General features: G+C 52.2%; 2 protein-coding genes across 2 annotated transcripts in view; one reads left to right on the plus strand and one right to left on the minus strand.

Annotated features, from left to right (window-relative positions):
* large1 (LARGE xylosyl- and glucuronyltransferase 1) overlaps positions 1-17136 on the plus strand; it is a 22268-nt gene extending 5132 nt beyond the window's left edge. The window contains exons 2-10 of the mRNA XM_067255008.1: positions 4272-4376; positions 5851-5963; positions 7247-7372; positions 7842-7997; positions 9379-9542; positions 13403-13681; positions 14160-14306; positions 14721-14916; positions 15325-17136. Coding sequence (XP_067111109.1) covers positions 4272-4376; positions 5851-5963; positions 7247-7372; positions 7842-7997; positions 9379-9542; positions 13403-13681; positions 14160-14306; positions 14721-14916; positions 15325-15522 — 1484 coding nt within the window. The 3' untranslated portion in view covers positions 15523-17136. The remainder of the gene's footprint in view (positions 1-4271; positions 4377-5850; positions 5964-7246; positions 7373-7841; positions 7998-9378; positions 9543-13402; positions 13682-14159; positions 14307-14720; positions 14917-15324) is intronic.
* Positions 17137-18435: 1299 nt separating this feature from the next.
* LOC136960281 (stimulated by retinoic acid gene 8 protein-like) lies at positions 18436-25991 on the minus strand. The gene is made up of 8 exons (XM_067254714.1): positions 25815-25991; positions 25611-25686; positions 25336-25417; positions 24885-25049; positions 23405-23675; positions 21984-22045; positions 19025-19130; positions 18436-18907 (listed from the first exon to the last, which is right to left on the minus strand). Exons 1-8 carry the CDS (start codon positions 25989-25991, stop codon positions 18833-18835), a joined length of 1014 nt encoding a protein of 337 aa, XP_067110815.1. The 3' UTR covers positions 18436-18832.
* Positions 25992-27758: the final 1767 nt, after the last annotated feature.

Raw genomic sequence — 27758 nt, forward strand, 5'->3', positions numbered from 1 at the left:
AGACCCAGTGACGGGTGGCTGTCAATACCTACCCTCCCGCTCCTTTCGCTCAAGATAGGGAGGGGGGGGGGGGGGAGGCAGGCAGATGGACGGATAAGGAGGGAGAAAGAAAGAGAAAGGGGGAAAGGGAGCGTGGAGATTGCGAGACCAAACGAGAGAGGGAGGACCCTGATGATACTTAGGGGCGGGGGGGCCGTATCATTTCTTTTGACCCGAGGCCAAACACTTTTATAATAAGGTACACCAGGTGCAACAATGGCTCCTAACCCGAACATAAAGGCCCCGGGCTGTCAATCAAAGAGCTCCAGAAAGCGGACAAAGGCCTCTCCGAGAGATGATAGGAAAACCGAATGAGTCACGGACCGATAGAAGCCTGATCTAGCTGCCAGTCAAGGTTCTGGCGACCTCACACCCTATCCCCCCCCAACACACACTCCCACACACTCATCGCCACGCGCAGCAAAACTCGATAACGAGAGGGTGTGCGCTCGCATTGGGCCGCCTCCTCCTCCTCCGGTGGCTGGGCTCGTTGGAGAGCAGCCGTAAAGACACAACACCCTCTCAATCAGCCGGCGAGGCGTGTCCCTCGCTTCGGCTGAGCAAGGATTCAGTCCACGAGGCAACAAGAACACCCTGTGTGTTTGTGAGAGAGAGAGAGAGAGAGAGAGAGAGAGAGAGAGAGAGAGAGAGGCGGAAATGGGCAACACTTGTCAGATGTGCATTGTGGTGGGTTGACTACAGTAAGTAGCAGGGAGAGAGAGCCGCGTTTGAGCCAGCCGTGTCCGGATGCAGAGTGGAACGGAACATGCACACCAGTGGGGTAGTTAAAGAAGGCACATGCTGTGGGCTCTGTCTGTCTCTCTCTCCCTCTCTCTCTCTCCCTCTCTCTCTCTCCCTCTCTCTCTCTCTCTCTCTCTCTCTCTCTCTCTCTCTCTCTCTCTCTGTGCTCAGAGCAGGCGATCCATCATTAGGCTAGCGCCGGGGTTTTTATGGAGAACGGATCTGAAAAGGTGTTAAAGCTGGCGAGTAGACAGAGAGGAAGGAGAGGAGTCTGACGAGAAAGGGGAGAGACTAGACATGCAGAAAGACAGAGACTGAGGTAAAAGACGTGAAAAGAGAGAGAGAGGCCCTAGAAAGAGAGGGAGTTGGAAGAGAGAAAACGGAAGCCAGAACGAGGTTGAGAGAGAACGCTTTTGGAGAGAGAGAGAGAGAGAGAGAGAGACCTAGAAAGTGACTGCTTGCCAATGATTCGTCACTTTGAGGTCTCGGCTTTGATTCGGGTTCCTCCAGTTTGTGCTCTCAAGTAATAGACTGTGTCTACAAAAACCTCTCCCCCGAGTGGAACACGTCCTCAGCTACCATCACCCAGCCCCCCACTTTCTCTCTCTGCCTGTCTCTTTTAGTCTCTCTCTGCCTCTCTCTTTTAATCTCTCTCTGCCTCTTTCTTTTAGTCTCTCTCCCTTTCTCTTTTTGTCTCTCTATTTCTCTCTCTCTCTCACTCTCTTTTCCCCCTCACGGTTCCTCTCACCTCTCTCCTCTCACTCTCTCTAATTCTCCCCCCCCCCCCCCCCCCCCCCCCCCGTCTGCGCTCCGCCCCCCCTCCCTGCGTTCCATGGCGCCTCGCTCTCTCCGTGATCGCGGCCAATAGACGCCCGAGATCTGTCTCCGGATTCCAAATGACCTCGGGTGATATAACGTTACGTTTGATATTACTACTGCCCTTTGAAAGGCATACGCACAAATGACGGAGAAAACCGACGGCAGCCGCCTAATGGTGCGTGTTATGTTACGGTAGGGCCCGGTCACGGACAGAAGCGGGTCGGTGTGACGACGGCCCCTTTTCGTAGCTCGCCTGCCTCTTGAAGCTTGCCCGTCTGATTGACGGCAAAATGGAAGATGACAGTTTTGGCAGGTGGAACCCGCCGGCGTGACCTTCACACGGAACACTTAAGTGTATTAGCGTTCGCTAAGTGTATGAGGTGCCGTCCCACTTAGCCGGCGGATCAAAGTTTGAGCGACGGCGGCGTCGTTTTAGCGGATCACTTCGTCCTCCTTCAAGGACGTTGGGAGGCACGTGGGCAGGTGCCGCCGTTTGGTGCCCTTGACGTAAAGGAATGTTCCGGTGCCTGCGGACTGAGGGAGTGCGTGTGCGTGTGAGGCTTTGACAGTTATCGCAAAGAGGAAAAAGTTTCTTTTCAGTAGAGGAGGAGAAGGAAGTGTTAGGTACGCAGAAGTAATTCCAGGATTCTTTGGTCAGCGGCGACCCTTTGTCGCCCGTGTTAGCGCCTCTTCATCACTCAGAAACGCACAGACCCAGAGACGGACTCGCTTGTCTCCCGTTCACATTCCATCCTCCTTCCTCTCTCTCTCTCTCCCTCCGTCCCTCCTTCGCTCCCGTCAGCTAATTGCATTAAGATGCGATAAGTTTCCCCTCAACTGCGTGTCTACTGGATGATGGAGTATGGATCGGCTGCCTAAGGATGCCCGTCTCCAGGCAGAAGAGAGTGGGTCCTATTATGTGGGGATTTTCAAATGTTTTCCACCCAAAACTGGAAACTATAAATAGCGGCCATTGACTTGAGCGCCATCGTCTCTGATTGGCCGATCAATAGCCATTACATAGTACAATGCGAGCTAATTGGATGCAAAAATGAACTGATCTGGACCAACAAAGGAAAAAAAGAAGTGAGGGGAAAAAAAAGAAGTCTGGGGGCTCAAAGTAATGATGAGTTTTTGAGTCTTAGGCGGAAGTTTCTGAGGGCTCTCGGAAGGATTTGGCCCGTTTTTGAAATGGGGCCTGTCAAAGTGACGTTTGCCCTTGTCAACAAGGCTCTTTCTTTCCCCCGTTTTGTGTGGGAGCTAAAAGCAGAGCCGCATTGATTTCGCTCTATCTCCCTCCGCATGCCTGTCATGGACGGCTCGTTTCAAAAGCAGGGCTGGACGCCGATGTTGGGGTGGGGTGGGGGGGGGGGGGGGAACGAGACTCGTTCGACACACCACGGTAATTCCCTACATAATGCTAGTTGTCCTCCGCTTGACTTCCTTCCTTTTGATTGAGGTGGAAGAAAGAGCCTTGATTAGCGCTAATCAAGAGACAGCCATCTCCGAGCTGGTTCCCCTTAAGGGAAGCCCGGCCTGTGTGTTTGGCCCTCACTAATTGTTCCCCCTCACTTGTCACCTTGAGAGCAGAGTGGTGGGTTCTGTTTTCCAGTGACTTAAGGGCTGCCTGCTCTCTGCTGCTCCTCCGACAGCCTCTCATTCATCTTCCTTACAGCCTTCATTAAAGCTCCCACCTTCACACCCCTTCCCTTACTCATACGCCCCCATCCCCTATCTTCTCCCTCTTACCCTGGGTCCTTCTAATCATCTCTCCTCCCCCTTTTTTCCTCACCCCCTCACCCCTATCTCCTCCTCCCCCCCGGTCTTCTCCCCCCCCTCACCCCTATCTCCTCCTCGGTGACCCCTTCTCACCCCTATCTCCGCGGACTCCCTCCTGTCCTCCGCCCCTTCGCCCCTGTTGGGCCATTTCCCTCTCCTCCACCTATCCCTCAGTCCGGAATCTCTCGCGCAGAACCTCCGAGGAAGAAAACGCCCCACTCGTGACCCCTTCCTCAATCCCTCCCTCTCTTTTATGTGGGCCGTTTTCTATCCCCGAAAACCCTCACCCTCCATTCTCTCACCCCCCCCCCCCCCCCCCCCCCCTCTCTCTCCTCACTTTTGTCTGCCCGTGAACAGCTCTGATTCCGGGGGAGTCTACTTACACAAAAGCCTCATTGAGTGTTCATTTTGCACCATTTTGCCCGAATTTGTAGCTTGCCGCCAGTGTGAAGGCAGTGGTTAAACCTCGCCGACTCTTTGGAAGTGCATCTCGGCTTGTGTTTGATTCATGAATAAAACCGGCTTTATTAAGAGGCATTAAGCCTCAATTCCCCACAGCGTGTTGAACTCTTTGCCCTAGAAACGTCTGATGATGAGCTTATTCCACCTCAGCGTGCACACTGGAGCTGTGTGTGTGTGTGCATGTTTGTGTTTGTGTGCGCATATGCGTGCGTGCGTGGTTGTAGGTTGGAGACACAGATTAAGAACTGGCAACACTTCTCTCTTTACTGCTATGGCCTTATGATTCAGCATTCTGTGTACAGATGTCTGCTCTTTCCACACACGCAGGAACTCCTCGAATCTCCATCCTCCATCCAATGTCCTTTCCTCTCCACCACTGGCCCACAAAGAGAGGACCTGACCCAAGCGTGTGTCTTGCGTTCCGTCCTCAGGTCAGCAGGTTCTGGGCCTGGTGGAGAACCAGAGCGACTGGTACCTGGGGAACCTGTGGAAGAACCACCGTCCCTGGCCGGCACTGGGAAGAGGCTTCAACACAGGTCAGTCGTCGTCCTTCCAATACCATAGTTGTTGTTTCATAGGGTTGCCACGAGCCTCCAAAGACAGGGAAATGGACCCCTCACCAGATTTCCTTACTCTACGATGCACTAGGGGTTTCCAGCACCACACACACACACACATAAACCGTAGCCAACACAAGAATGTCTACTGTCTCCCTATTGGTTCAGAAATACGCTGATAATCCTTTGTTGTTGCGCGTAACCGTGTCTGCCGGCGAGTCAGACAGTAATTGGTGTTGTGTGTTTTCTGAAACGTGGCGGGGCGACGTTCAGTGTTGCTCTGCCATGGTAACCGGGGGGAAACTTGTGTTGTTGTTTACAACAGAGTGGGTCTCTCTCTCTCTCTGTTCACGGTTTAACGGCGAGGCACGGCGAGGCGCGCCGAGCGCGTGGGCGTACTTTCACATCGGAGGCAGGGGGGGGGGGGTTCTGTGGAGGCGGCGATGAAATATGCAGGAGCCTCACAATAAACTCAGAGAGGCTCGAGACAATCTAATACTCTATTGTTGTGTTCTTTCTCTTCAAACAAAAGCGTGCACATTTCCTGGCCAAAGCCATGGTGAACTAATGACGGTAAAATTGATTAGATTCTGTTCTTTTTCCTATCTTGATTTCTACTTTTTTCTTCCGCATCAGATCGAGCTAGTCTCTTCCACAGGGAAGCTCAACGGGAGAATTCACTTTTTGGCTTTCGATTTGGCTTTTACGATTTCCTAAACAACTCTGTGTAATATAAGTTTGTTCGTCTGTTTCCTCAACTTCCTGGATATGCGTGCGTCTCTACAGGAAACAGCGAATTTCAAAGATGGGCTGACCTCAGTTCCCTCAGCCACCTGTGCGAAAGCTTTATTGCAAACACAAATTGCATACTGCAGCTATTTATACGCTGAGCAAATCAAAGAGAGAGAGATGGAGCGAAAGAGAGATAGAAAGAGCCTGCATTCAGCACTTACTTTTCTTTTCCGGCTGTGGCCAGGGCAACAGATGGTGAACAGCGGGGATCCAGAGATGTGTTTGTTTGTTCCAATCCAAGAAATGATTCTCTCTCTCTCTCTTTGTCTCTCTGTCTGTCTCCCCAAAACAATTTGGGCCCCTCCTTTCATTGGTGCCAGCCAGCAGCTTTTGATTTGCAGGAAAAATCGAGTCGAACTGGAGCCTTGCAAGAACAGATCGGAAGGTGTCCATATATCATTTAGTTTCTGGAATAAACTTTTTGTGTACGTCTTCTGAATTCTGAAGTTCCCTATGTTTGGTGTTGAGCACAGGACACCAACTGGGATGATAGCATCGGGTATAGACAGGTCCCGTCTGGATAGGAATCTTTAAGCTGACCGACTGGAATCCCGTTATAGTAGATTATATCTCTGAGCTCTAGAAATGTCTGTTCTGGTCTCTTTTTGCCAGATAATAATCACTGTTCACAAAGTCACCGTGTGTGTGTGTGTGTGTGTAGGGGTGATTCTGCTGCTCCTGGACCGCCTGAGGAAGCTGAGATGGGAGCAGATGTGGAGACTGACGGCAGAGAGGGAGCTGATGAGCATGTTGTCCACCTCACTGGCTGATCAGGTTAGACACACACACACAGTCAACCACACACACATACACACAAGTCAACCATACACGCGCGCACACACTCAACCATACACCCACACACGCACCGTCAACCACACGTGCATGCATACGCACTCGAGCATAAACGCACACACTCTCTCTCTCTCATCCATACACATACGTGTACGTCAGCGTGTTCATACAGACGCACCTTGTACCAAACACGCGTAAACACACGCACACGTCCACACCACTAACAGGCCATGAACAGACCCGGCCGGACGGACACCTCCTATGAAGCGGATTCCATTGTTACTGCTCCGTATCCATCCTGTGATGATTAAACTTCCGAGTTATCTTCTCATTTATTCCAAGTGCGGCGTGCCCCTCGCCCAAAACGAGGGGCACGCTGACGGGATTTTAATTAAACGCTGAGCGAAGAAAAAGTCTCGTAAATGCGATGCCGTTTGGGGGGGGGTGGAGGAAGAAAAAAAGAAAAAAAAAAATGAAAGCCAGACAGACAGCCTCTGGAAGCGTTTTACCATTCCATCCTCCTTCCCGCTGGGTTCAGGCCACCAATCAGCTGTCAGGACCTCTTTATCTCGGCGTTCATTAGAGGGATATGGGTTTTTTATTTTTCCCTTTAGGAGAGCAAATCCTGCGAGTGTCTCGTACGCTCTCTCTCTCTCTCTCTCTCTCTCTCTCTCTCTCTCTCTCTCTCTCTCTCTCTCTCTCTCTCTCTCTCTCTCTCTCTCTCCGACGCAGTAAGAGAGTCCTCGCTCAAACTCACATGAAATGTGGTCCCCCTCTTCAGCCCGTGGCTTGTGTTATTCCAGTAACGATCTTGCTTTTAACACTTGGAATGCAATCACCGCAGATGTACTTACAGGAAGAAGAAAAGAAAAAAAAGCCTGTTCGAGGAATTCAAGAGAAAACGACACTCGGCGCACCCGCGCGCGCGCACACCACACGCGCAGTCACACAAGCGATTCTCCGGGAAGGGGGGAGGGGGACGTGGGGTGGTGTCAGGTCACTTTCCAGTAGTGCTGGAACTTGAAGAGTACAGCCCATGCAGAGCCCCCCAAGTTTTGGGCGAGTTGTGGCTTTGTACACGCTGAACACCGGGGGTGAAATGTATCCCACGGTATTGTGTTGATGGTTCTGTGTACGAGGGTCTTTCTGAACAGTCCAGTCCAGGCCTGGAGAGCTGGCCTGAGCCTGTGACTGATGTCATCTGGAGTAAGACCATGGTGTGATGCTCTCTCTCTGTGTCTCTCTGTCTGTCTGTCTGTCTGTAGGACATCTTCAACGCTGTGATCAAACAGAACCCCTTCCTGGTGCACCAGCTGCCCTGCTTCTGGAACGTCCAGCTGTCGGACCACACCCGCTCCGAGAAGTGCTACAAAGACGTGTCCGACCTCAAGGTGAGCTCCCGCACCCTTCGTCGCCCACCCCGCCGGCCCCATGGCAGCTGCTTTCCGGAAGCTTCCGACCCCTCCAGGTGCGTGTGCGCCGGGGGGGGTCTGGTGGGGGTGACGGCAGAGTCAGGGCAGCGTTGAGCCTCCTGCTCCTGCCTGCTGTCCCTGCTGCTGCTCTCTGGAGCTCTGCTGGCGCGTCCACTCTCTGGCCTCATGCTCACCACTCGCACACCTGTGTGGACTGCGGAGTTGGCTTAACGACTTCCCCTGACTCGCTCGCTCTTTATCGGTATTTAATGAGCTACTCTGTCTGGCTTTCTCTCCCTCTCTCTCTCTCTATTCTTCTATTCCCCTGTTCTTGTCTTCCGTCGTCTCACTTTCCCCAACCGGTCTGCCTCATTCTTTGTCTCCTAACTGTCTCTCTCTTTCTCCCCTCCCTCCTCCCTCCCTCCTCCTCCTCCTCCCCCTCCTCCAGGTGATCCACTGGAACTCCCCTAAGAAGCTGCGGGTGAAGAACAAGCACGTGGAGTTCTTCCGGAACCTCTACCTGACCTTCCTGGAGTACGACGGCAACCTCCTCCGCCGGGAGCTGTTCGGCTGCCCCAGCGAGACGGACCACAACAGCGAGAATGTAGGTTGGAGCCCAATTTACCTCCCCCGTGTGGAACCTGTGTTAGGGCCTGAGGCGGGAGGCGGGCGGCAGCTGTCCATGGTGCTGAACCTGCCGAGTGTTAGCGCAGTGCTGGGCCGGGGAGGGGTCGCTGTCCGTGGTGCTGAACGGTGTGGGGAACAGCGGGCTGCTGCGGGGGTGGTGGCGTCACAGCAGCACGGAGGGAAGCAGAGCCCGTTTCCCCTTACTCCAAGCTCCTCCGCTGCCGCCGCCGCCACAGCCGAACGACGGTCACGCACGCGCGCGCCACACACACGCTGCCTCGTCGCCGTGGTTACCAGCGAACGATCAGGAACAGGCCGGGGTTCCTACCAATCACAGCGCGCCGTGGGGGTGTGGGTGGGAGGGGGTCTCTACATAACAAGTCGTCTCTTTTTCCTTTCGGGGCACGTCGGCGGGCAGCCGCAACACGCAGAGCCAGACAGAGATCACGAAGCAGACAGGCAGCAGCGGCCCGCGAACCAGACACGGCGTCCAGCGAGGCGAGAGGGGGTGAGGGGGGGGATTTTTGCTTTCTATCCAGTGCTCTGGTGCCCTTGGTTTCTTCTCGTCATAGTTTTCCGTCACCGCTGTGTGTGCCAAACCCTTTTGTTTTGGCCACCTATCAGCTGAATGTGTCCTGAACTCCCCCCTCCCCCCCGAAAAAAAAAAAAAGAGTTTGCTCATCTTTTCCCCCTTTCTCTCTCTCTCACAGAGTTGGAGCGGTGATTTAAAGCCCATTAAAGAGCTGATTAGTCTAATGAAGTCCCTCAGGGATTGGCTGCAGCAGCAGTGGCAGCAACAACACTGCAGACTGAGGTCCTCCAGGCGGACTGGGGCCACCGCAGTTCACTCCCTCTCTAAACTCATCACTCTGCTAGAGTTAGTGGAACGATCCTCCGGAGACTTCCGTCGCAGCATGGACAGTCTCCTCTCTCGACTCTCTCTCGACCTCTTCATCTCTCTCTACTCTCGCTCTCCCCCTTTATCTCTCTCCACTCTCGCGCTCTCTCCCCCCCCCCCCCTCGCCTTTCTCTCTTACTCTCCCTCGCTCTCCTCTCTTTCTTTCCTCTCTGTTTCTCTCTCCCTCTCCATCTCTCTCAGACTCTCAGCACACAGATTCCCAGAAGACCTGCGTACGTGTATCGTCAGTCGGACTTGTTGTTTGGGAGAGCGACCGTGGTGAAAACGAGCGGGGGTGGAACAGGGCGGTGACCGCGTGAACAGCGAAGGGGCTCGCGTTCCTCGTCGCTCCCTCGGCCTAAAATGCGCAAAACCACTTCCGCCCGCCTGCGCCCCTCAACCCCCCCCCCCCCCCCGAGCGCGTTTGTGTGACCGGGGCCGTCTTGTCTGTTCCGCGCAGCTCCAGAAGACCCTGTCGGAGCTGGACGAGGACGACCCGTGCTACGAGTTTCGGCGGGAGCGCTTCACCGTGCACCGCACGCACCTCTACTTCCTCCACTACGAGTACGAGCCCAGCGCCGACCACACCGACGTCACGCTGGTGGCCCAGCTGTCCATGGACAGGTAGGAGACCGGACACCCCCCTCTGTTTACACAGCTGACCCTGCTTGAAGCTTGAAGTTGACTTGTTCACAGGGTTCGTGTGTTCGTGACGGTTCGTGTGTCATATGTGTTGTCGTGTGTGCGCGTGTGTGATTTTATTCCGCCGAGGAAAAAAAGCCAAACCCTAAAGGGAAGTCAACCGTGACCGCCTGAAGCAAAAAGTTTTTATTTCTCTGGTTTTCGAATTGCTGTTTTTTTGGGAGGTTTTTTGTCCGAGTGGAAAACAAGATGGAATTCGCAAACAAACACCCAGACACGCACACCGACACACACTAACAAGCGCACACACAAACACACGCCCACGGCTGACAGGCCAGATCTGGGGTCTGCTGCAGTTCCATCTCCAGTAGCCGCATCGCCATTTGTTCACCTGTGAGATCCAGACGGACAGGCCGGGGGAGTGATGCATCGGAGGGGGGAGACCGTAGCTCACCTGTCACGCCGGGGTTCCGCCGCCCAACGTCTCTCTTTGTTCCCTGCGGAAATGCCTCATCCAGTTTGAGTGCAAAACGATTAGATATGTACTTGCTTATGCTTACATCCAGTCAGCTGGGCTGCCCGTGCAGCTTGAAACCTTCTCCTTAACCCTTGTGCTGCCTTCGGGTCACATGACCCAAAGGTTCATAACGAACCATTGTTGTGTTTACCCAATTTTACCCAATACAAAAACAGATACAAATGATTTTCTTTTAACCCTCGCAATGTGGGGGGTCTGAGACAGCCCGACGGTTAAAAGAAAATGCTTCACTTTGTTTTTGTATGCGGTAGTTATCGCAATACGACGGTGGGTCACAATGACCGATGGGTCAGAATGACCCGAAGATAAGGTTAAAAGAAAATTATTTGTATTTGTTTTTGTATTGGGTAAAATTGGGTAAACACAACGATGGTTCGTTATGAACCTTTGGGGTCATGTGACCGGAAGGCAGCACAAGGGTTAAGATGTCTTCAAATAAGGTGTTGCTGACTGAAATGAGGTCACTTGATAAGCCATGTTAGAAACGACTCCAGGTCACGATGATCCCACTCAGACTGTTTGCAGTGTGTGTATGACTGACTCACTCTGGCATCAACAATAGAATTCATGTTATACAAGATCTCCCGTTGTGCTAATTGTATTAGACCTTATGTTTTTCACAAATTCCTGACCTCTGTTGATTCTTTCCTCCCTAAGGGGCCGTAACAACCCCATTATCAGTGTCTTACACAAATAAAAGCTGTTTTTCCATGTGAAACCTTCACTTTTACAAATTGTACTACTAGGCATGCACATTTTCACCGCGACCTCAACCAACACAGCAATAATTCAAGCTTTGGGCCAAATATTAAATTAAAACGATTGCAAATACCTACCACACTCGTTGTGCATGACAAACTTGAACATTGCCTTGGACGGCTTACTCCATGGTACAGCTTTCCACGCACCAATCCTGTTGTCCAAGGCAACTTTTCAAAGTCAGGATGATTGCCTTTCATTGGTGTTCATTTGAGGCAGGCATGGTAGCTGCCAGTGTTCCCAGAGACCGTTTGCAGAGGATCTCACGAGGGGCTTTTGTCACATGCTTAACAGGATTAAGAACGAGAGAGAGTGATTGGGCGGTTATTAGCCAGCAGGGGCGGAGCCTGGTGTCCGCGGGGGGTCCTAGGTCGGGGCAGGAAAACGGCCGCACGCCGGGGGTGACGCCACCCGCCGACAAACAGAGACGGTCTGAAACACAGAAGCACACCTCGCAGTCGCATCTGATAAGCCGAACGAGAGAGAGCTTTCCGGAGGATTTTAAGCACCCCACTGTTGTCAGTCAGATACGGTTAGATTTAATAAAGATCATTACGTTTTCCTTGGCGTGGAACACAACATCCTCGAAATTTACCATGGAAATCTCTTTGTGATTTATATGCAAATGTTTTATTTGTTTTTCGTTTTTTTGGGGGCTGTTCTGTTTTCAGAGGGAGCGTTCAAAGTGAGCATCGTAATTGTAAACACATTTCCCCAACGAAGGCCAGACGGCAGGGAATATACTTCTTATCAGAATTTGGAGGCGAGCCTTGTCTCTCCTAGGGTTTTGTTTAACCGTCATGTTTATCAGGTTCTCTCCTCTCTCTCTCTTGGACTCCCATCGCTCACTTTTTCAGTTTAAGTCGAGTGACTCAGAGTTAATACCACCGTGTTGTTTGAATTGGACCGCATCAACGTCATTCGAAGTAAAAAAAGGTACTGTCCTCCAAGACTCCGAAAATATCAGGAAAGAGGTTTAAAAGTCGAGCGAGACGCAACTTTTCTTTTTCTCAACCTCTTTTTTATTTTCTCTCATCTCCGAGGCTCCCTCTGATACGCTGCGTACCAGCCTTGCGATGCGTTCGCCCGCGGCTGACCAAGCCCAGTTTCCCTCAGTCGGGCCCCGAGGGGCCCCAGATATCGATGTTTGCCTGGAGTCGTCTCCGAGCCCTCGGACCAGCCCTGCTCGTCTCTCTCTCATCTGGCAGCTTAGGATGCGCCCAGGCCACAGCTGGGAGGGACTGAGAGCGAGGGTCGTTCAGAAATCACAAGCGTCGTCGACACACAAGCATACACACTAGGAACAGCATGACTCCCTCCACACAGAAGCAGCATGCACGCACACAAACACACACGCACACACACACACACCGGCATGTAAATAAAGTAGCCTTTTGTTGTTCCTGTAGAGAACACCTCATGCGCTCCCCACAAACGAGAGCCAAGGCTCCTCGCTGCGTCCGAAATGTCACCGGATCGGCTGAAACTCCTGCAGAGTCCGGCATCGATCTCACATCGGAGCGCGGCCGGCTACAACGCGGCTTATTGGCAAGTCCGTAGAATTCATCAAATCGAGCTGCTAAAAGTGGATCAGCGCGGAAGGGGGACTGGATGAGCTCTGATGAGAGGGGGGGGGGGGGAGCGCCCGTTTCATTCAGCTTCTGCGTTTTGTTGTGGGAAACGCAGCGCTCGGCGCTCCACAGTAAAGAGGGCGTGGGCGAGTGAGGGACGGGGCTCCTGTTAGGGCCGTGCGATACTGCAACATTTGGTTTCGATCCGGTACCAAGTAAATACCAGGGCCAGTATTGCCGATACCGATACTTTTTACGTAGAAAAGCAGCTTATCTACTTTCGTGTCGGGTTAAAGCAATGCCTCCTTAATTTATGTGAGTGAATGCATCATCAATATGAATGAAAATGGAAAATTGGAAGTTTCATGAGCATTGAACGATTGAGTGATTTTTTCCTTTAATTATTTGATCGTGATCATGATCATAATAAAACACAGGACTGAGAGTTTTGTCCAAAATACGGTTAGTATAGCATGGCGGGGTAGGAGGGGGAGGGGCGAAGTGAGAGGAGCGCTGTTTGCACAACCGCTAATGACGGAAGGGGAGTTGTGTACCCAATGTGACGAAGACAACAAACGGACGTCATCGATCTCGTCACGCGAGTATCGATCGATACCGACAACAACGTTGGTATCGACACTATCGATACTTTCGATGGATCCGCCCACCCCTAAGCTCCTGTAGCCACCGTGCAGGGACCGTGTGCAGAGGGGCCGTGTGCAGAGGGGCCGTGTGCAGAGGGGCCCCGGCAGTGACTGCAGCCTCTTCCTCCCTCCTCCTCCTCCCTCTCCACCTCTCTCCCCCGTTGGCCCCCTCCTTCGATGTCCTTCTTCCTCCACCCTTTCTCCTCTCTTCATACCATCCTCTTCCTCCCTCCATCCCTCCCTCTCTTCCACCCCCCCCCCCCCCCAACCCTCTCCTTCTCTCACTTCCTTTCTCTCTTCCTCCACTCTAACACCACCCCTCCCCTCCAGGCTCCAGATGCTGGAGGCCATCTGCAAGCACTGGGAGGGCCCCATCAGCCTGGCCCTCTACCTGTCGGACGCCGAGGCGCAGCAGTTCCTGCGCTACGCCCAGGGCTCCGAGGTGCTGATGGGCCGCGGCAACGTGGGCTACCACGTCGTCTACAAGGAGGGCCAGTTCTACCCCGTCAATCTGCTGAGGAACGTGGCCATGCGCCACGTCAACACGCCCTACATGTTCCTGTCCGACATCGACTTCCTGCCCATGTACGGCCTCTACGAGTACCTCAGGTGAGCGGGAGGACCGGAGAGAGGGGGGCGGGGGGGGGGAGGTTGGCCTCCACCACATTAGAATGACCAAGGCCTTTTTTTTTATACCCAAGCTGAGGTCAAGTGTTGCTACAGTACAGCCACAAGCTCACATGGATGTGTTTTTAAGAAAGAGCAGAGGGGAACAGCTTCTTTATAACGGCCTTCCTCTCGATGGCCCAGCTGAAATGAAGTACTGTAGAAGTATATATCTTCCACCTCCAAGGATAGGGTTAGCCTGACCCTGCTCATTCTCACATTCCCTGACCTTCTCAAAGCAACGTGAGCCCCATCTCGATCATTCACTTCTACGATAACATTCGATGCATTTTCTACGTGGGGCGTCCGTCTCGACCGAAGTGATCGTCGCTAAGCCTAACCCAGGCTCAACAGGTGCAAAGCACAGCTTCTCTGACAGGTTCCCCCCCCCCCCCCCCCCGAACCCCCCGTGTCTCTGCAGGAAGTCGGTGGTGCAGCTGGACATGGGCAACACCAAGAAGGCCCTGGTGGTGCCGGCCTTCGAGACGCTGCGCTACCGCCTGTCCTACCCCAAGTCTAAAGCGGAGCTGCTCACCCAGCTGGACATGGGCACGCTCTTCACCTTCAGGTAAAGCCTCACCCGCCTACACTCACCCCTCGCTTCTGTCGTTTTTGCGTTGGGAGACGCAGTCGCTGCGCTCGTTGCGTTCCGGAACGCCGTCCGTTGGTTTCACGGCAAGGCCAAACCCATTCGAGCAGTTTAGTATGACATCACCTGATGCCCTTACTGAAGTATATGCACTGTATGGGTGGGTGGTGGCGGAAAAGTGTCTTGTTAAATGAATACATGTAAACCGATATGCTCATGGATTACTGTTAAAAGAGTAAATACCAAAACAAGTTCAAAAGCAGTTTGTCAAATAAGTATAATCTGCCCCTGGTATCTTCTGGACTCAATGGCCAACCTAATCCTCTCTCCCTCTCTCTGTCTCTCTCTCTCTCCCTCTCTCTCTCTCTCTCTCTCTCTCTCTCTCTCTCTCAGGTATCACGTGTGGACCAAGGGCCACGCCCCCACCAACTTTGCCAAGTGGCGGACGGCTACCACCCCGTACAGGGTGCAGTGGGAGGCCGACTTCGAGCCCTACGTCATGGTGCGCAGGGACAGCCCCGAGTACGACCGCAGGTTCGTGGGCTTCGGCTGGAACAAGGTGGCCCACATCATGGAGCTGGACGCTCAGGTACTCTACACACACACACACACACACGTACGTACGTGTGGGGCAATACGTATCTATAATTGACCCATCCTCATTAACTTTTCATACATACATGTATATATGGTGATGAGATGGCTTTGATCTGAATTTAAAGTAAATAATGATCGCATTTTTCCAATTATCCATTTAGTATGTATTGACCCGACTCTATAATTCAGTCTCAATAACACAGTCAGAAAGTTAGAAAACAGTATGGTCCACTGCTTCAGTATTGATTAGTCTGAACTAGCTGCATAATCAAAACGACGGAGAAAGGCGTCAAGAGTGGAAGTGGAGGAAACGAGGGACGTGAGGGAAAGGACGCGGGTGGGGGTGGGGGGGGTCAGGTAGCAGGAACGTAAAGCCGTGTGTGTCTCGTCTCCCCCGCAGGAGTACGAGTTCGTGGTCCTTCCCAACGCCTACATGATCCACATGCCGCACGCGCCCAGCTTCGACATCACCAAGTTCCGCTCCAACAAGCAGTACCGCGTCTGCCTCAAGACCCTCAAGGAGGAGTTCCAGCAGAACATGTCCCGACGCTACGGCTTCGCCGCGCTCAAATACATGACGGCGGAAAACAACAGCTAGCCACCACTGCAAACCCTCTCTCCCCCCGACTAGGAAGGGAGCGGGGGGTGGGGGGGAGAGAGGGGGGCTCCGTGCGGGGGAGCCTCTTGGAGCTTTCAGACTTCCACCGGAGACCGGAGGCATGGCGCCCTGGCTCTGCAAGTGACCTCTGACCCTTCGAGAGGGAACCGTGAGGTCACCGCGCCTAAACTTTTGTCTCACCCGATGGGAGTGAAGTGCAATCCAGGACTTTTTTTGTTGTTGTTCATTTTCTTCATCCCCCCTCCCCCCTGGGTTGAGAAAGCCTGGTTCGAAGCTTCGACACGGTGGACTGGTTTCCTCGTGGGAGCGGTCTGGCCCGGTTACAGGCCGTTCCTGGCGTGGAGCGACTCCGCAGCAGAGGAGGAGCAGCTCATCGCACAGACGGGGGGGGGGGGGGAAACCGGACGCCGCCGCAGGCGAACGGAGAGTGACGGACAGGCTAGCGTTAGCCTCGGAAAGCAGACATGAGTTGCCTTGCCATATCAGAGACTAAGTGTCAACTGCTGTGTGCAGGGCTATGTAATGTGTGTGTGTGTGTGTGTGCGCGATTGCCTCCAGGACAATGCTTAGCAAAAAGCGTGGGGAGACTTGAGCGTAAAGCTTTGGAGTATAGCTGGCTCACATTTGTGTCCACACGTTGGCGAATCAGAACGTCTTTCTTTCTTTCTTTTTCGTTGTCGTTGCCGTGCCAATATGAAATAGCAATGATTTGACTGACGGCACACCCCCAGAATCACTCTCAAGGGAATGCAAACACTGTACGCAGGGGCTGCGGGATAAAGACGAGGCGGCGTACGTCTGGGCACATTGCGAAGAGGTCTTTCCCGTGACATATCCAGCGATACGCGGTCGGCCATCTTTTATTGTGACATTTGTTTTAATCTCTCGATATCGATCAAAACAAATCTTCCAACTCGCGTTACGGGGATAGCGCCGTACAAGGACTCCGGTAGGTCATCCTAACAATTGCTATTCGTGGTGTCGGGTATCAGCTACACTGGAATGATTGGTGTGTGTGTGTTTTGGCGCCGTAGCGTCAGAAGAGCCTGCTGTAGGCTATGTAAAGGTCAGGGTGTGTGTGTGTGTCAGTGGTTAGGTGTGTGTACCCCGCATGAAAGGTTCATGAAGTGGAATATTGACAGGTACAGCACACACCATACACTGCTCAGAGGACCGTGTTCAATCTTGCCAATTTCATGCCGTCAGGGTCTAGAACCTTCTCTTCTCTCAGAACCGACGAGGACGCAATCGAACGCTCTCCGAATCGTCACACCCATGGTTTTGTTTGCTCATCGACATCAACGTGTTTTTTTTATTATTTTTTTATTATTATTATTATGACCTGAATCAGTGTTAGCTATCAAGTATGTGTTTACAGTCCTGGGGGCAGCAACACTGAACTGCCTCCTCTCACGAGGGGGAGCGGTGCCAGATGACTATCAGAGTCTCAAGGACTCCAGGACAGCGTTTCAAATGTACAACGACCACCAGTGCGACCCGGAGATCCACACGACAGACGGGAGGTTTACGTGTGTGCGCGCGCGCGAGCGTGTGAAAGTCTCCGTCCAGGTTCACGGTGGCGTCGCCAGTACCGTCCGGGGGGAGGGGAGGGAGGGGGTGGTATCTGGAACAGCAGCAGGGCTGGTCCTGGGAGGGGTGGTGTACTGGTCGGGCCGACCACCTCGGTTGGGCCTTCGCGACTCACAACCACGCAAGGGCTTGCTGCAGTACAACGTGTGTGTGTGTGTTTGTACCGGGGTGGGCGGGGGGGAGGGGGTGTATGTATGTGTGTGTCATAGTGGAGATGGTTATTGGCTCTGTGTGTGCGCGTTTGTGTGTGTGTAGCTTTGCAGGCGGTGCACTGCAGGGGAGTAACCGGAGGTGTGTAACTAGGACAGTGCCGACAGACATGCTGCTACCTAAATAAAAAGCGTATGAGCGAGACGAGAGGGGCTGCGTGGTGTTTCTGTTCACGCCCGTGGGACTGTCCCTTTAAAATGTCGAGAACGAGTTGGAGAAACCTTCACGTCGAGCCGGAACGGACAGCTGGTGATTGCTGTCGTGGCAAAAAAAACCAACCACGACGACAAATCGTGGCATCACTTCAGAGCGGTAAGTAATTGTGTACACGGTATTTTTTCCCCATGTTGTTTGCCTCCTCCTCACCCCCTCCCGCTCTAACACACAGCAATGCTTTCTGGAAAGTGACAAAATGTCCGACGTCTTCATGAAATTATTCATCTCCTCCCCTGCGTCCGCGCTGCGTCCACGCGGTCCCGCCGGCAGACAGACATCCTTTTACTCCTTTTCAATAAACATCCCAGGAAAACCCGGTTCCTCATCTAAGCATTAGTAGATGTTTTGAAAGCCGTCCGCCCTTTTCTTTCAGTTCAAAAAGTAATGCGGGGATTTGGCCAGGGATCCTTCAAGAATTCAGGCCATTTGAGAAGTGTTCCATTGATGTCTATAGTACCAGACTGGAAGAGGCTGGCCGTGCTGATAGCATTAGCACCTAATGTTGCCTGACCTCCCCAGGCCAAGCCACACACGGTGTACCAGAGGAGCACACAGCCACACACACACACAGGGAACGTGGCTATACGACACGAGAGTGCATGCAGAACTAGCTCCGTCACTGGGTTATTCGTGAAAACATCTTCAGCCCGACCTGTCTGGAGAACCGTGGCGGTCCTGCGGTCGCCGGAGGCCGAGAGAGAGGATCGACACAGATGTGTTGACGGGACGACTTGGGATCTTTGTTCATGGAAGCCGTTGAGTGTCACGCCAGCTTTCTGGTGTGCAGTGGGGGGGGGGGCGTCCTCTCATTCTGTCAGTCAGAGCGCAGCTTCTGTTAAACACGGTCATTAAAGATTCACGGTGATGTGTTGATGTCGTGTCACACCGAGATGATAACTCGAAACAGAAATAGAAACATGTCAACTTGGTAGTCAAACAGCTGCCAACATTATATTTATATAAAATTGAAATGATGAAGAGGAGTAAATAGGAAAAAAACATCTAATAGAATATCTTACTCGCTGGTATAACTTGTAAACAAATCCAATAAACACATTTTTACATTCAAGAGACACAAATACCGAACAAATTTGACGCAGTTCTCTTTTTTGGTACATCAAACAGGCACTGCAAACAAATGCCACAAACAATTCTACAAAGGCTCCACTGTAATTTGTGATGTGTTTATCTTTTTCTGAACACGATAAAAAATGAATTACTCATCAAACATGTACTGGAAAGAGAAAATATTGTTTTTGTCCGTGTGTCTTCTTCACATGTCCTCGCTGTCAAACGACTCTGAACACCTGAGCTGAAGCTCATCATAGTTATCAGTGACACTCAGGTTCTGTAACGAGAGAGAGAGAGAGGCAGAGAGAGAGAGAGAGAGAGAGAGTTTTACCAACACAGGCTCTCCCGAGACCTAAACCTGCGCTTCCTGTGACATCACACCTCCAGTCCTCACCTGGGGGGTTTCCTGCTTCTGGGGCGTCTGGGTTTTGACGAGGCACATGACCACCTCTCGGAGCTTCTCTAGGTCACCACTCTGACGGGAGTCGTCTGCCTCATAACTGGAGGAAAAAAAAGGGGGGGGGGGGGGGGGGGTTGGTTAGCAAACTGAGGGGGGCAGGTGGTGTCTTAAAGAAAGAGTCTTCAACGCCAGCTACAAAGAGCAGCCTTGGGTGTCTACGTGCTGAGGGAAGCATCCCACATGTGTGTGTGTGTGTGAGAGAGACAGAGAGAAGAGAGGGACCCGTCTGAAAGCAAAAGAGGGAGAAGGTGTCAGCAGATAAGGAATAGGTGTGTATGTGAGAAAGAGAAACTGAGGCAATTTAGGTATGTGTGTGGGTTTGGTGGGGGGGGAGAGCGTGATAGGCGGTTAGTGATGCGGCGCTCCCCCCCCCCCCTCTCTCCCGTTGTTTGTTTCCTTATCAGGGGCCGGGGTGAGCTGTGGCTTCTCCCTGACGCTCTGTAATTCTCTCTCCGCGGGGCTGCGCTCGGCACTGGGGTTATTACCCTGTTTGAATAAGGGTGGGGGTGGGAGGGGGGGGCCGCTAGGATACTCTGGCTCTGTCCTGCTTTTCCAGATCGGGAGAGGGCGGGGGGGGGAGAGAGAGGGAGGGGGGAAGGAGAGAAGGAGGGAGGGAGGGAGAGAGGGAGGGGGGAAGGAGGGAGGGAGAGAGAGAGAGGGAGGGGGGGTTGAAGGATTATGGTGGTGGTGGTGGGGGGGGGGGGGGGTGACAGAAGGAGGGCTGGAGGGATGGAGAGGGGAAAGGAGGTTCTCTCCATGGACCGAATCAATGCTGAATTATAATATGCAGGAGGGAGGGTCTTCACATCCCTGCACATCGATCAAACGCCGGTGTCGGTGGTTTGCTGTGAGTGTGTGTGAGCGTGCGCTTGAAGTCCGGTCAAGGCCCGGTCCACCAGTGTTGGTCGGAGAAACCCAATTAAAAGTGAATTCTTAATGGGCCAGAGCTGGGGGTGGTGTGCATGGGGGTCGCCATGGCTGCGCTCCCCTCTCGACTGATCGTCGACCTGCTCTGTTCTCGACCGCGCGGTCACCGCTTGAATACATCACACACTGGGGTGACGGCTCCCAGAGAAGGACCAAGTTCTAAAGCAAATGTGCCAATTAGCGTTGAACTTTCACCCCTCCCTTGTGACCGGACTACCAAAAAAATAAAAAATAAACGAAGGAGCGAGCAAAGGGGGATGTGAGGAGATGGGAGGACAAAATGCTTTTGGCATTTAACGAAGAGCGCCCGCGACTTGTTTTCTGTACGTTGCCTTGGCGATAGCCAAAACGTGTAATTACGAGAGTGCGGCCGAGTTGGGGGGGAGGGGATAATGCGTGCCGCTGTTAGAAGCGTTGTCCGGGGGACAAAGTGCTTCTCCGTGACGTGGGATGGAACAGTGTCATGTTTAATGTGTTGTACTAAAAAAGCTCTTTCAGTTCTGCCCCCCTGCCTCCCAGCCTTTTACCCCCAGCGAGGGCTAAACAACACCGACTAATTGGACTTTGGGAGTGGATGCTTCTAGAAAGTGGTCATCTTATGGGGGGGGGGGGGGGTACATTCCAGGCGTGCGGACGTTAGCATACATGAATGTGTGGGGGTTCTGTCATGTGTTTACATGTGTGTGCCCACACGGGCGCTCTCCAGGTTGGCTGGAAGGTGAAAGTGTCACTGTTGAGTGTGTGGAAGTGAACAAGTGGCGTGTGCGCGTGTGTCTTTAAGATGTTTGCTTTGGTGTGGACGTCTTTCTACGGTTTGGGAGTGTGTGCACGTGAGGGCGTCAAGGGTGTGATCGTGTGTGTGTGAGGGTGTCTTATGGTTTGTGTGTGAGGGGGTCTAGGGTGTGTGTGTGTGCGTGTGTGTGACAGTGTGCCGTGTTACGTTCTGCTATGTGCACTGCTTCTGTCCTGGAGGGGCTGCCTGCAACCTGTGATTGATTGCTTCAATAGGGACGCTTCAGACACTCTCGATTAGGATGCTACGTGAGGAGACTGTTCCAGACCCCTCCCCCCCCCCACACACACACACACACACGAACGTGTCTGTGGTGGGGAGTGGGGGGGCTTACACGCCTGTGCACCCCTACCTGCCCGTGCTGTGACTGTAAACATTCCTTCACCTGAGGGAGTCCAGGGGAGCCTGTCTCTCTGTCGTCACCACCTCCCCCAATCCCCCCCCCCAACCCTTTCAGTCAACTCCACACCCCTCAGCTCTCCCTCTCCTGGTCAACTCCACACCCCTCAGCTCTCCCTCTCCTGGTCAACTCCACACCCCTCATCTCTCCCTCTCCTGGTCAACTCCACACCCCTCATCTCTCCCTCTCCTGGTCAACTCCACACCCCTCATCTCTCCCTCTCCTGGTCAACTCCACACCCTTCATCTCTGCCACCCCAGTCTCTCCCTCTCTTAGTCTCTTTGTTCCTCCCTCCTACCCCCCCCCCCCCCCAACGCCCACCCCCCCGTGACAGTGAGTGACTGGGACCTCAGCCATTCGTATTAACCCCCAGTCTATCACGTCAGGGTAATTAGCCAGGGGCCAGGGGGGGGGGAGTCGTCTAATGTGCCGTCTGACTGACGGTGCCCCAGGAGGGAGGCGGGGCGTGTGGGCCAGAACAGAAACACTCCACAGCCCCTTTGCCCTTCATCCGCCTGACTCCCAACATGCATTATGAAAAGACTGCCCGGGGTGCTCTCTAATTCCTATTAAGGCACAGGCCCGAAACACAGTCCAAGAGAGCGAAGGATTTTTAATTCTGGGGGGGACTGGGGACAAAACTTTGGCCGCTGGTTGGTGGTTTCCAAGCCCCCGCTACGCTTTGTGTCGTTCCGTTTACTGTTGGGTTTGAGGGGCCGTCGACTTGGTGACAGATACGACTGCTGCGTGGCGTGGATGTGTGGACACCTCACCTGTCTTTGGCAGCGGAGTCCATCTCCTTCTTCATCACGTCGCAGGCGTCCTGGAGCAGGTCCTGCCGTCGAGACAGGAAGACCAACACGGGTGTCAGTAAGCCCAAACAGGAAGTCTCCCGCGTGGGCCCTCGCTCCTCCGATAGCTGCGTCGTAAAGATGCCACGCCCCAGCGTGAATCCGCCACGTTGATTCATCCCCCGTAAAGGACGCACAACATGAGTCGGGCTCATGCAATATTCAACCCTAAAAACCCTCTGCAGTATGAAGCCTATATGAAATATGGACGCAGCTTCTACTATGTCCGCGTATCGCCGACGACTAACGGGGGTCCCTCTCGCGCGTGGCGGAGCGTTTCCAGCCGCGTGGATGCTGGGAGGGTGTTTACCAGCCCAGCAGCTGTGCCTCTGTTCCAGACGCAGCCCGTATTACGACGAGGGGGGGAGGGGAGACCGCGTCACTTCCCCTGACCGAGATGTAAGCTCTGGCTGCTCTCTGCATTGCCACGGTGAGACAGCGAGGGCGCTGCGGGGGGGGGGGGGCGTACGAAACGGCGAGAAGCGCGGCCACGACCCTGGGGGGTTAGGGAGGGAGGTCTCTCTGTCTCTCTCTCTGTCTCTCTCTCTGTCTCTCTCTGTCTCTCTCTGTCTCTGTCTTTCTCGCCGGCGATTTAGCACTCACTCATCTGAGACAGATTAGGGATGGCATCTGTGCCGGGAGCAGGCGACCTCAGGGCAGGGCAGGGGAGGGTAAAGAGAGAAGGAGGGTCGATGGAGAAAGAGAGAGGGAGACGGCCAAAGTAAACAGAGAGAGTAGGGGAGGAAGTTTAAATACGGGGGGGGGGGCGGGGGGTTTTTGGCGGCTCGAGCGCACACACGCAAACAAACGACACGCGGAAACACGCAGCAAAGGCGAGCCACGCTGGAAGTCGCCGCTGTCCACCAGCGCAGGCATCTGCTGTGGAGCGATAAGGCATCTCCCCTCAAGACGAATTGGATGGGCACTGAACGGAGACGCTCTGCTTATGCACGGAGTTTCCCTGCCTGTCACAATGACCTGGCTTAACCCCCCCCCCCCCGGTCTCCCCAGTCCCCCCCACCCCCACCCCACATACCCACAATCTAATAAGGGGGACAAAAGACTTGTCCTTGACAGTCGGAGGAGCTGTGGAAGAGAGTGGATGACGAGAGCTGCGGGATGACTACCTTACTAATGGCCCCCGCAAAAGCGACTGAAGAAGGACAATTGATGAAAACCGCAAGGCAACCGTCATTGACGTGACGGGTATCATTCATCCCTGTTGACTGCCGAACAGACAACCGCTCGAGATTCCGAACATACTGGGTTGATTTTCAACAACCGCTAATAGACGGCGCTCCCCGGGTAAATCATCTCTACGCCGACGAATGGCGAGCTTTTACCTCTTCGTACGTAGACGTGGAGGAGGCAGTGGCTCCCTGGCTGTCGGCCTGGAGGTGGGGCTCCGACCCTGGGGGCCTGTCTGAGAGCCCTCCCCAGGACGGAGGGCCCTGCTGGGGGGCGAAGCTCTGGTAGGCGGCCCTGCGCTCCGGGGACATGCTGTCCCACAGGCCGGAGATGGCGTCTGACACCACGGGCAGGCCGGTCTGGCCAGGCCCCAGCACCCCACAGTAGACCAGCTTCTCCACCGTCTGCCTGTAGAACAGCATGTACCTATGGAGGAGAGGAGGACCAGTTCCAACATGTTTAGAAATCCAGGTCGATACTCTACAGAGGACCAGGTCCAACGTGTTTAGAAAGCTAGGTCTATACTCTACAGAGGACCAGATCCAACATGTTTAGAAAGCCAGGTAGACACTACACAAGACCAGTTCCAACATGTTTAGGAAGCTATGTAGACACTCTACACAGGACCAGTTCCAACATGTTTAGAAAGCTATGTAGACACTCTACACAGGACCAGTTCCAACATGTTTAGAAAGCTAGGTAGACACTACACAGGACCAGTTCCAACATGTTTAGAAAGCTAGGTAGACACTACACAGGACCAGTTCCAACATGTTTAGAAAGCTAGGTAGACACTACACAGGACCAGTTCCAACATGTTTAGAAAGCTAGGTAGACACTCTACACAGGACCAGTTCCAACATGTTTAGAAAGCTAGGTAGACACTACACAGGACCAGTTCCAACATGTTTAGAAAGCTAGGTAGAAACTACACAGGACCAGTTCCAACATGTTTAGAAAGCTAGGTAGACACTACAGAGGAAAAAAAATTGAAAGCTAGGTAGATACTGCACGGTGATATGAGAGCTGTGAGACTTTCAGTTGATCTGTTGATAATCTCTTCTGCAGTTCAAATTTAGAGTTTCATTTCACGCTAGTGAGGGCCACACAATATTTCCTGCTTTGTGAGGGAGGATGTCGGCTATCGCAACCTGCCATCGTGAATGAACTGATCTAATCGAATCCCTAAATCACTCTCCATAGAGAGAGAGAGGGGGGGAGACATAAGACTGTGGGTGGTTGGAGAGATATAAGAGTTTGTCTTGGCCCCAGAGATAACAAGCAAGACAGGTGTTCATGGTCCCGGGCCCTGAGCTGCAGTTACTCACCACTGATCCAACAGCGTAAAGACCTCAGCAGCTAGCACTGATCCAACAGCAGCTATCTGGTGTGGATACAGCTACTATCAGCAGCAAATGTGCAACTAGGAGCTTTGGTTAAATGCCAATGAAGCTCTGTGCTTTAGAACAGAGTCAACTCAGTGAATCAACTGTGCTTGACTCTGCTTTCTGCTGGTTAGAACAGTAACTGTGATCGGCCAAGCCCAGGGTATGTCATGCTCTACTCCATGCTCCAAGTCCAGTCCGATGTGTAAGCCCCCCGTCTGTGACGCAGAGACTGCCTCGAGGCACCCACCCTTCAAACTCCAGAATGTTGGGGGCAGAGCTGACGGATGACTGTGAGGGGACAGACTCATCCATGACCTCCTCCAACACCTCCTCCTCACTGCTCTCTTCCGCCCCCTCTTCCTCTTCATCCGGCACTGGCCATCTATAGCCCTTCCTTCTGGAGCGATAGGAACTGTTTAAAGGAAAAGGGGAGTTAAGCACGTTCCGTTTTTATCCTGACCCGGTATATTGCTCAGGGTATGCTCTCACCACATGTTTACTTTCAAATACACGGATTCGTATATAAATCGACTTTGTTCCTTGTAAACTAAACCAGCTCTGCATTCATCTGTCTCGTGTGTTTAGGGCCTGCAGCCTAGCTTGCCTCGCTGTTCACTTTCTATTCAGAGACATGGGTAGCTGCTGCCCTCAAGTGGCCGTTAATCAGACTTACAGAGATAGGCTACAGCCAACTATACCTGCGGTTAGGGTATAAATTGCGGTATTCCTCTCGTACTTCTTCCAAACTGCGTGGGCCATCTTCGTTACCGAGGTAAATTCCTTGCGAGTGGCCGTAAAAATAAAAACAATTGAATAAACAAATGTGTGACTGTTGGGATAGCACATATATTATGGGTTGGGTATACCTCAGTAGTAGAGTATTTGGCTGCTGCTAGCGTTTGCTAAATAAAGGTATTATTACTACATAATTCATGTTGTATATACTAATATGTGTACCGTAACTGACCCTCACCCTTCAACATCAGCAGTCTGCTGAGGTAGCTCTCCTGCTCACGGAGAAACCCCTTAGCATGGTCCAAGATCTTCCACTGATGCAATTACATCGCAGGGAATTGATTTAGTTTAATATTGAGATGTTTTCTGTGACAGCAGGTAACATTCTATACAAGCATTAAAATTCGCCTGAGTATGACTAAAGGGTCTGTGCATACAGTACCTTGGCAGGAGTTTTGTTGGAAGTTGGACAGACGACAGTTTTTAGTGTCTCGAACAGGCTGGCTAGGGTGGCTCTATGGCGGGCTTGGAGAGCTCTTCTCCTCTGCTTCTGGTGCTCCTCTGGGTCTCTCTTCCTCCCGCCACCGGCATGAGTCTCTCCGCCTCTGCTGCTTGACATGGTACTGGTTCACAAGACAACTGCCGCCAAGTCAATTATTATTTGTTGTTAGGTGGGATAACTGTCTTGATCTAGAGTGGACGAATTAAACATGCCCAATATACATTTTCAAACCTAAATTAATAACAAAGATTGATAATGGATGCAATTTCATAGCAGATGTTAATATGCTCCTTTGCTCCCTAAAATAATATATAGCTAGCTAGTTATCTAACCAGCATAAATCATGCAGCCAGCTAGCTCATGTTCAAAATCTACCCACTGAAAAGTTCGAGATGATTTCTTGTTTGCTAGGAACTTCAAACTATTTTAAGCGTGGAGCTTCGACCCTTTTCCCACTATTTGCCCACGTGAAATACAAAGAGAGATCAAGATGGTCCTGCTTTCTTTTTTGTGATATTATGAAAATGCCGCCCCCTAGTGGCAGTAAAATAATTATCATGTTTTTGGAAGGAAAAAAACGAAACCAGATTAGATTTATTTGATTTAGTTTATTCCATAACTCCTATGATATTCAGAAGATATCAACAATTTAACAAATAAGATTTTGTTAAAAACACAATGTAACATTTAAAGGGATGAGGTTTAACATGTGAAACACTTAAACCAGTTACATACAGAGAACATCATAAATTTGGCTTCAGACCAATTTGGCAGCTTTGTTTTGGGAAACATTGTCAACAAAGGTACTTCATGGAGGGAGGCAGCTCCACAGAAACGATTCACACTCACAGGCAGCATACTCCATTGACGACTCACAGGGCCAGGGGAAACTACGTCAGTGGCAGGTAGCATACACAGCATGTCTCTGGGCGGAGAAGAACGAAGGACAGGACTCATTTGAAACCAGAAGCTTTGTTAACAGTTGCACCCACTTCTGCCAACCTTTCAAAAGCAGGCCTTTCTCTAAAACTAATATCAGTACCTTCCGGAACGGTAAGGGTCACCAGCACACTGACGTCTTTGTGCCTTTGTCAGACTTCATGGGAATAAACGAAGGCGCTAACCATGTAAACACTGCAGTGCGCGTGGCTGATTTAATCAAGCTCCTAGTGTGCCATTGATGGACTGTTGTCGGCGTCAGAAGTACAGCACAGCTGTGTACATGAATGATACACTCTGTGTGAAGTAGGGAGAGATTCGTGTTGGGTATTTTGATGGGTTGAAAATAGTAAGGAATAAGGCTGGATATCTCCAGTCTGCACAGTACAAGGATAGCAGCTTAAAGGATCCAGGTTTCACAATTCACAAATGGCAGAAATTGGGTCAAAACAATAAACAGTCTACAACTTGGTAATCCTCCAGTCGACAAAACACACACACACACTCGCACACACGCATTCATGACACATAATTCCTTGATATGCAGGAAGAAATACAAAATAACTTGACGTTCGGCAAGAAGAACAGGCCACACGAAGGTAGAGAATGGCTAACTACTTCAGACTTCAGGCCCCGATGCAGAAACCACAATATCTGTGGTGACTTTTACAAGAAGTGTGCCACACACTGCCTTACACAATATTATGAATGACAGAAAATTGTTCATGCCAGTCTTTATTTATGGGAATGTTGTTGTGTTTCCTGATAAAGTCCTAACACCACTTGTAAGGTATTATTTGAGATAGGCTATGGCTTTTGCCCTGATTGGGTTAAGAGGGGGCCAGTCTGTGGGGAAAAAATAACTAGCACCCCATTTTTGTTTTTTAATAGCAGGTGTCCCCTCCCCCTTGTGTACTAGGTATAGAGTATCTTTTCATCCTTCAG

The sequence above is a fragment of the Osmerus mordax genome, chromosome 17, assembly GCF_038355195.1.
Source record: "Osmerus mordax isolate fOsmMor3 chromosome 17, fOsmMor3.pri, whole genome shotgun sequence".
Classification (NCBI taxonomy): domain Eukaryota; kingdom Metazoa; phylum Chordata; class Actinopteri; order Osmeriformes; family Osmeridae; genus Osmerus; species Osmerus mordax.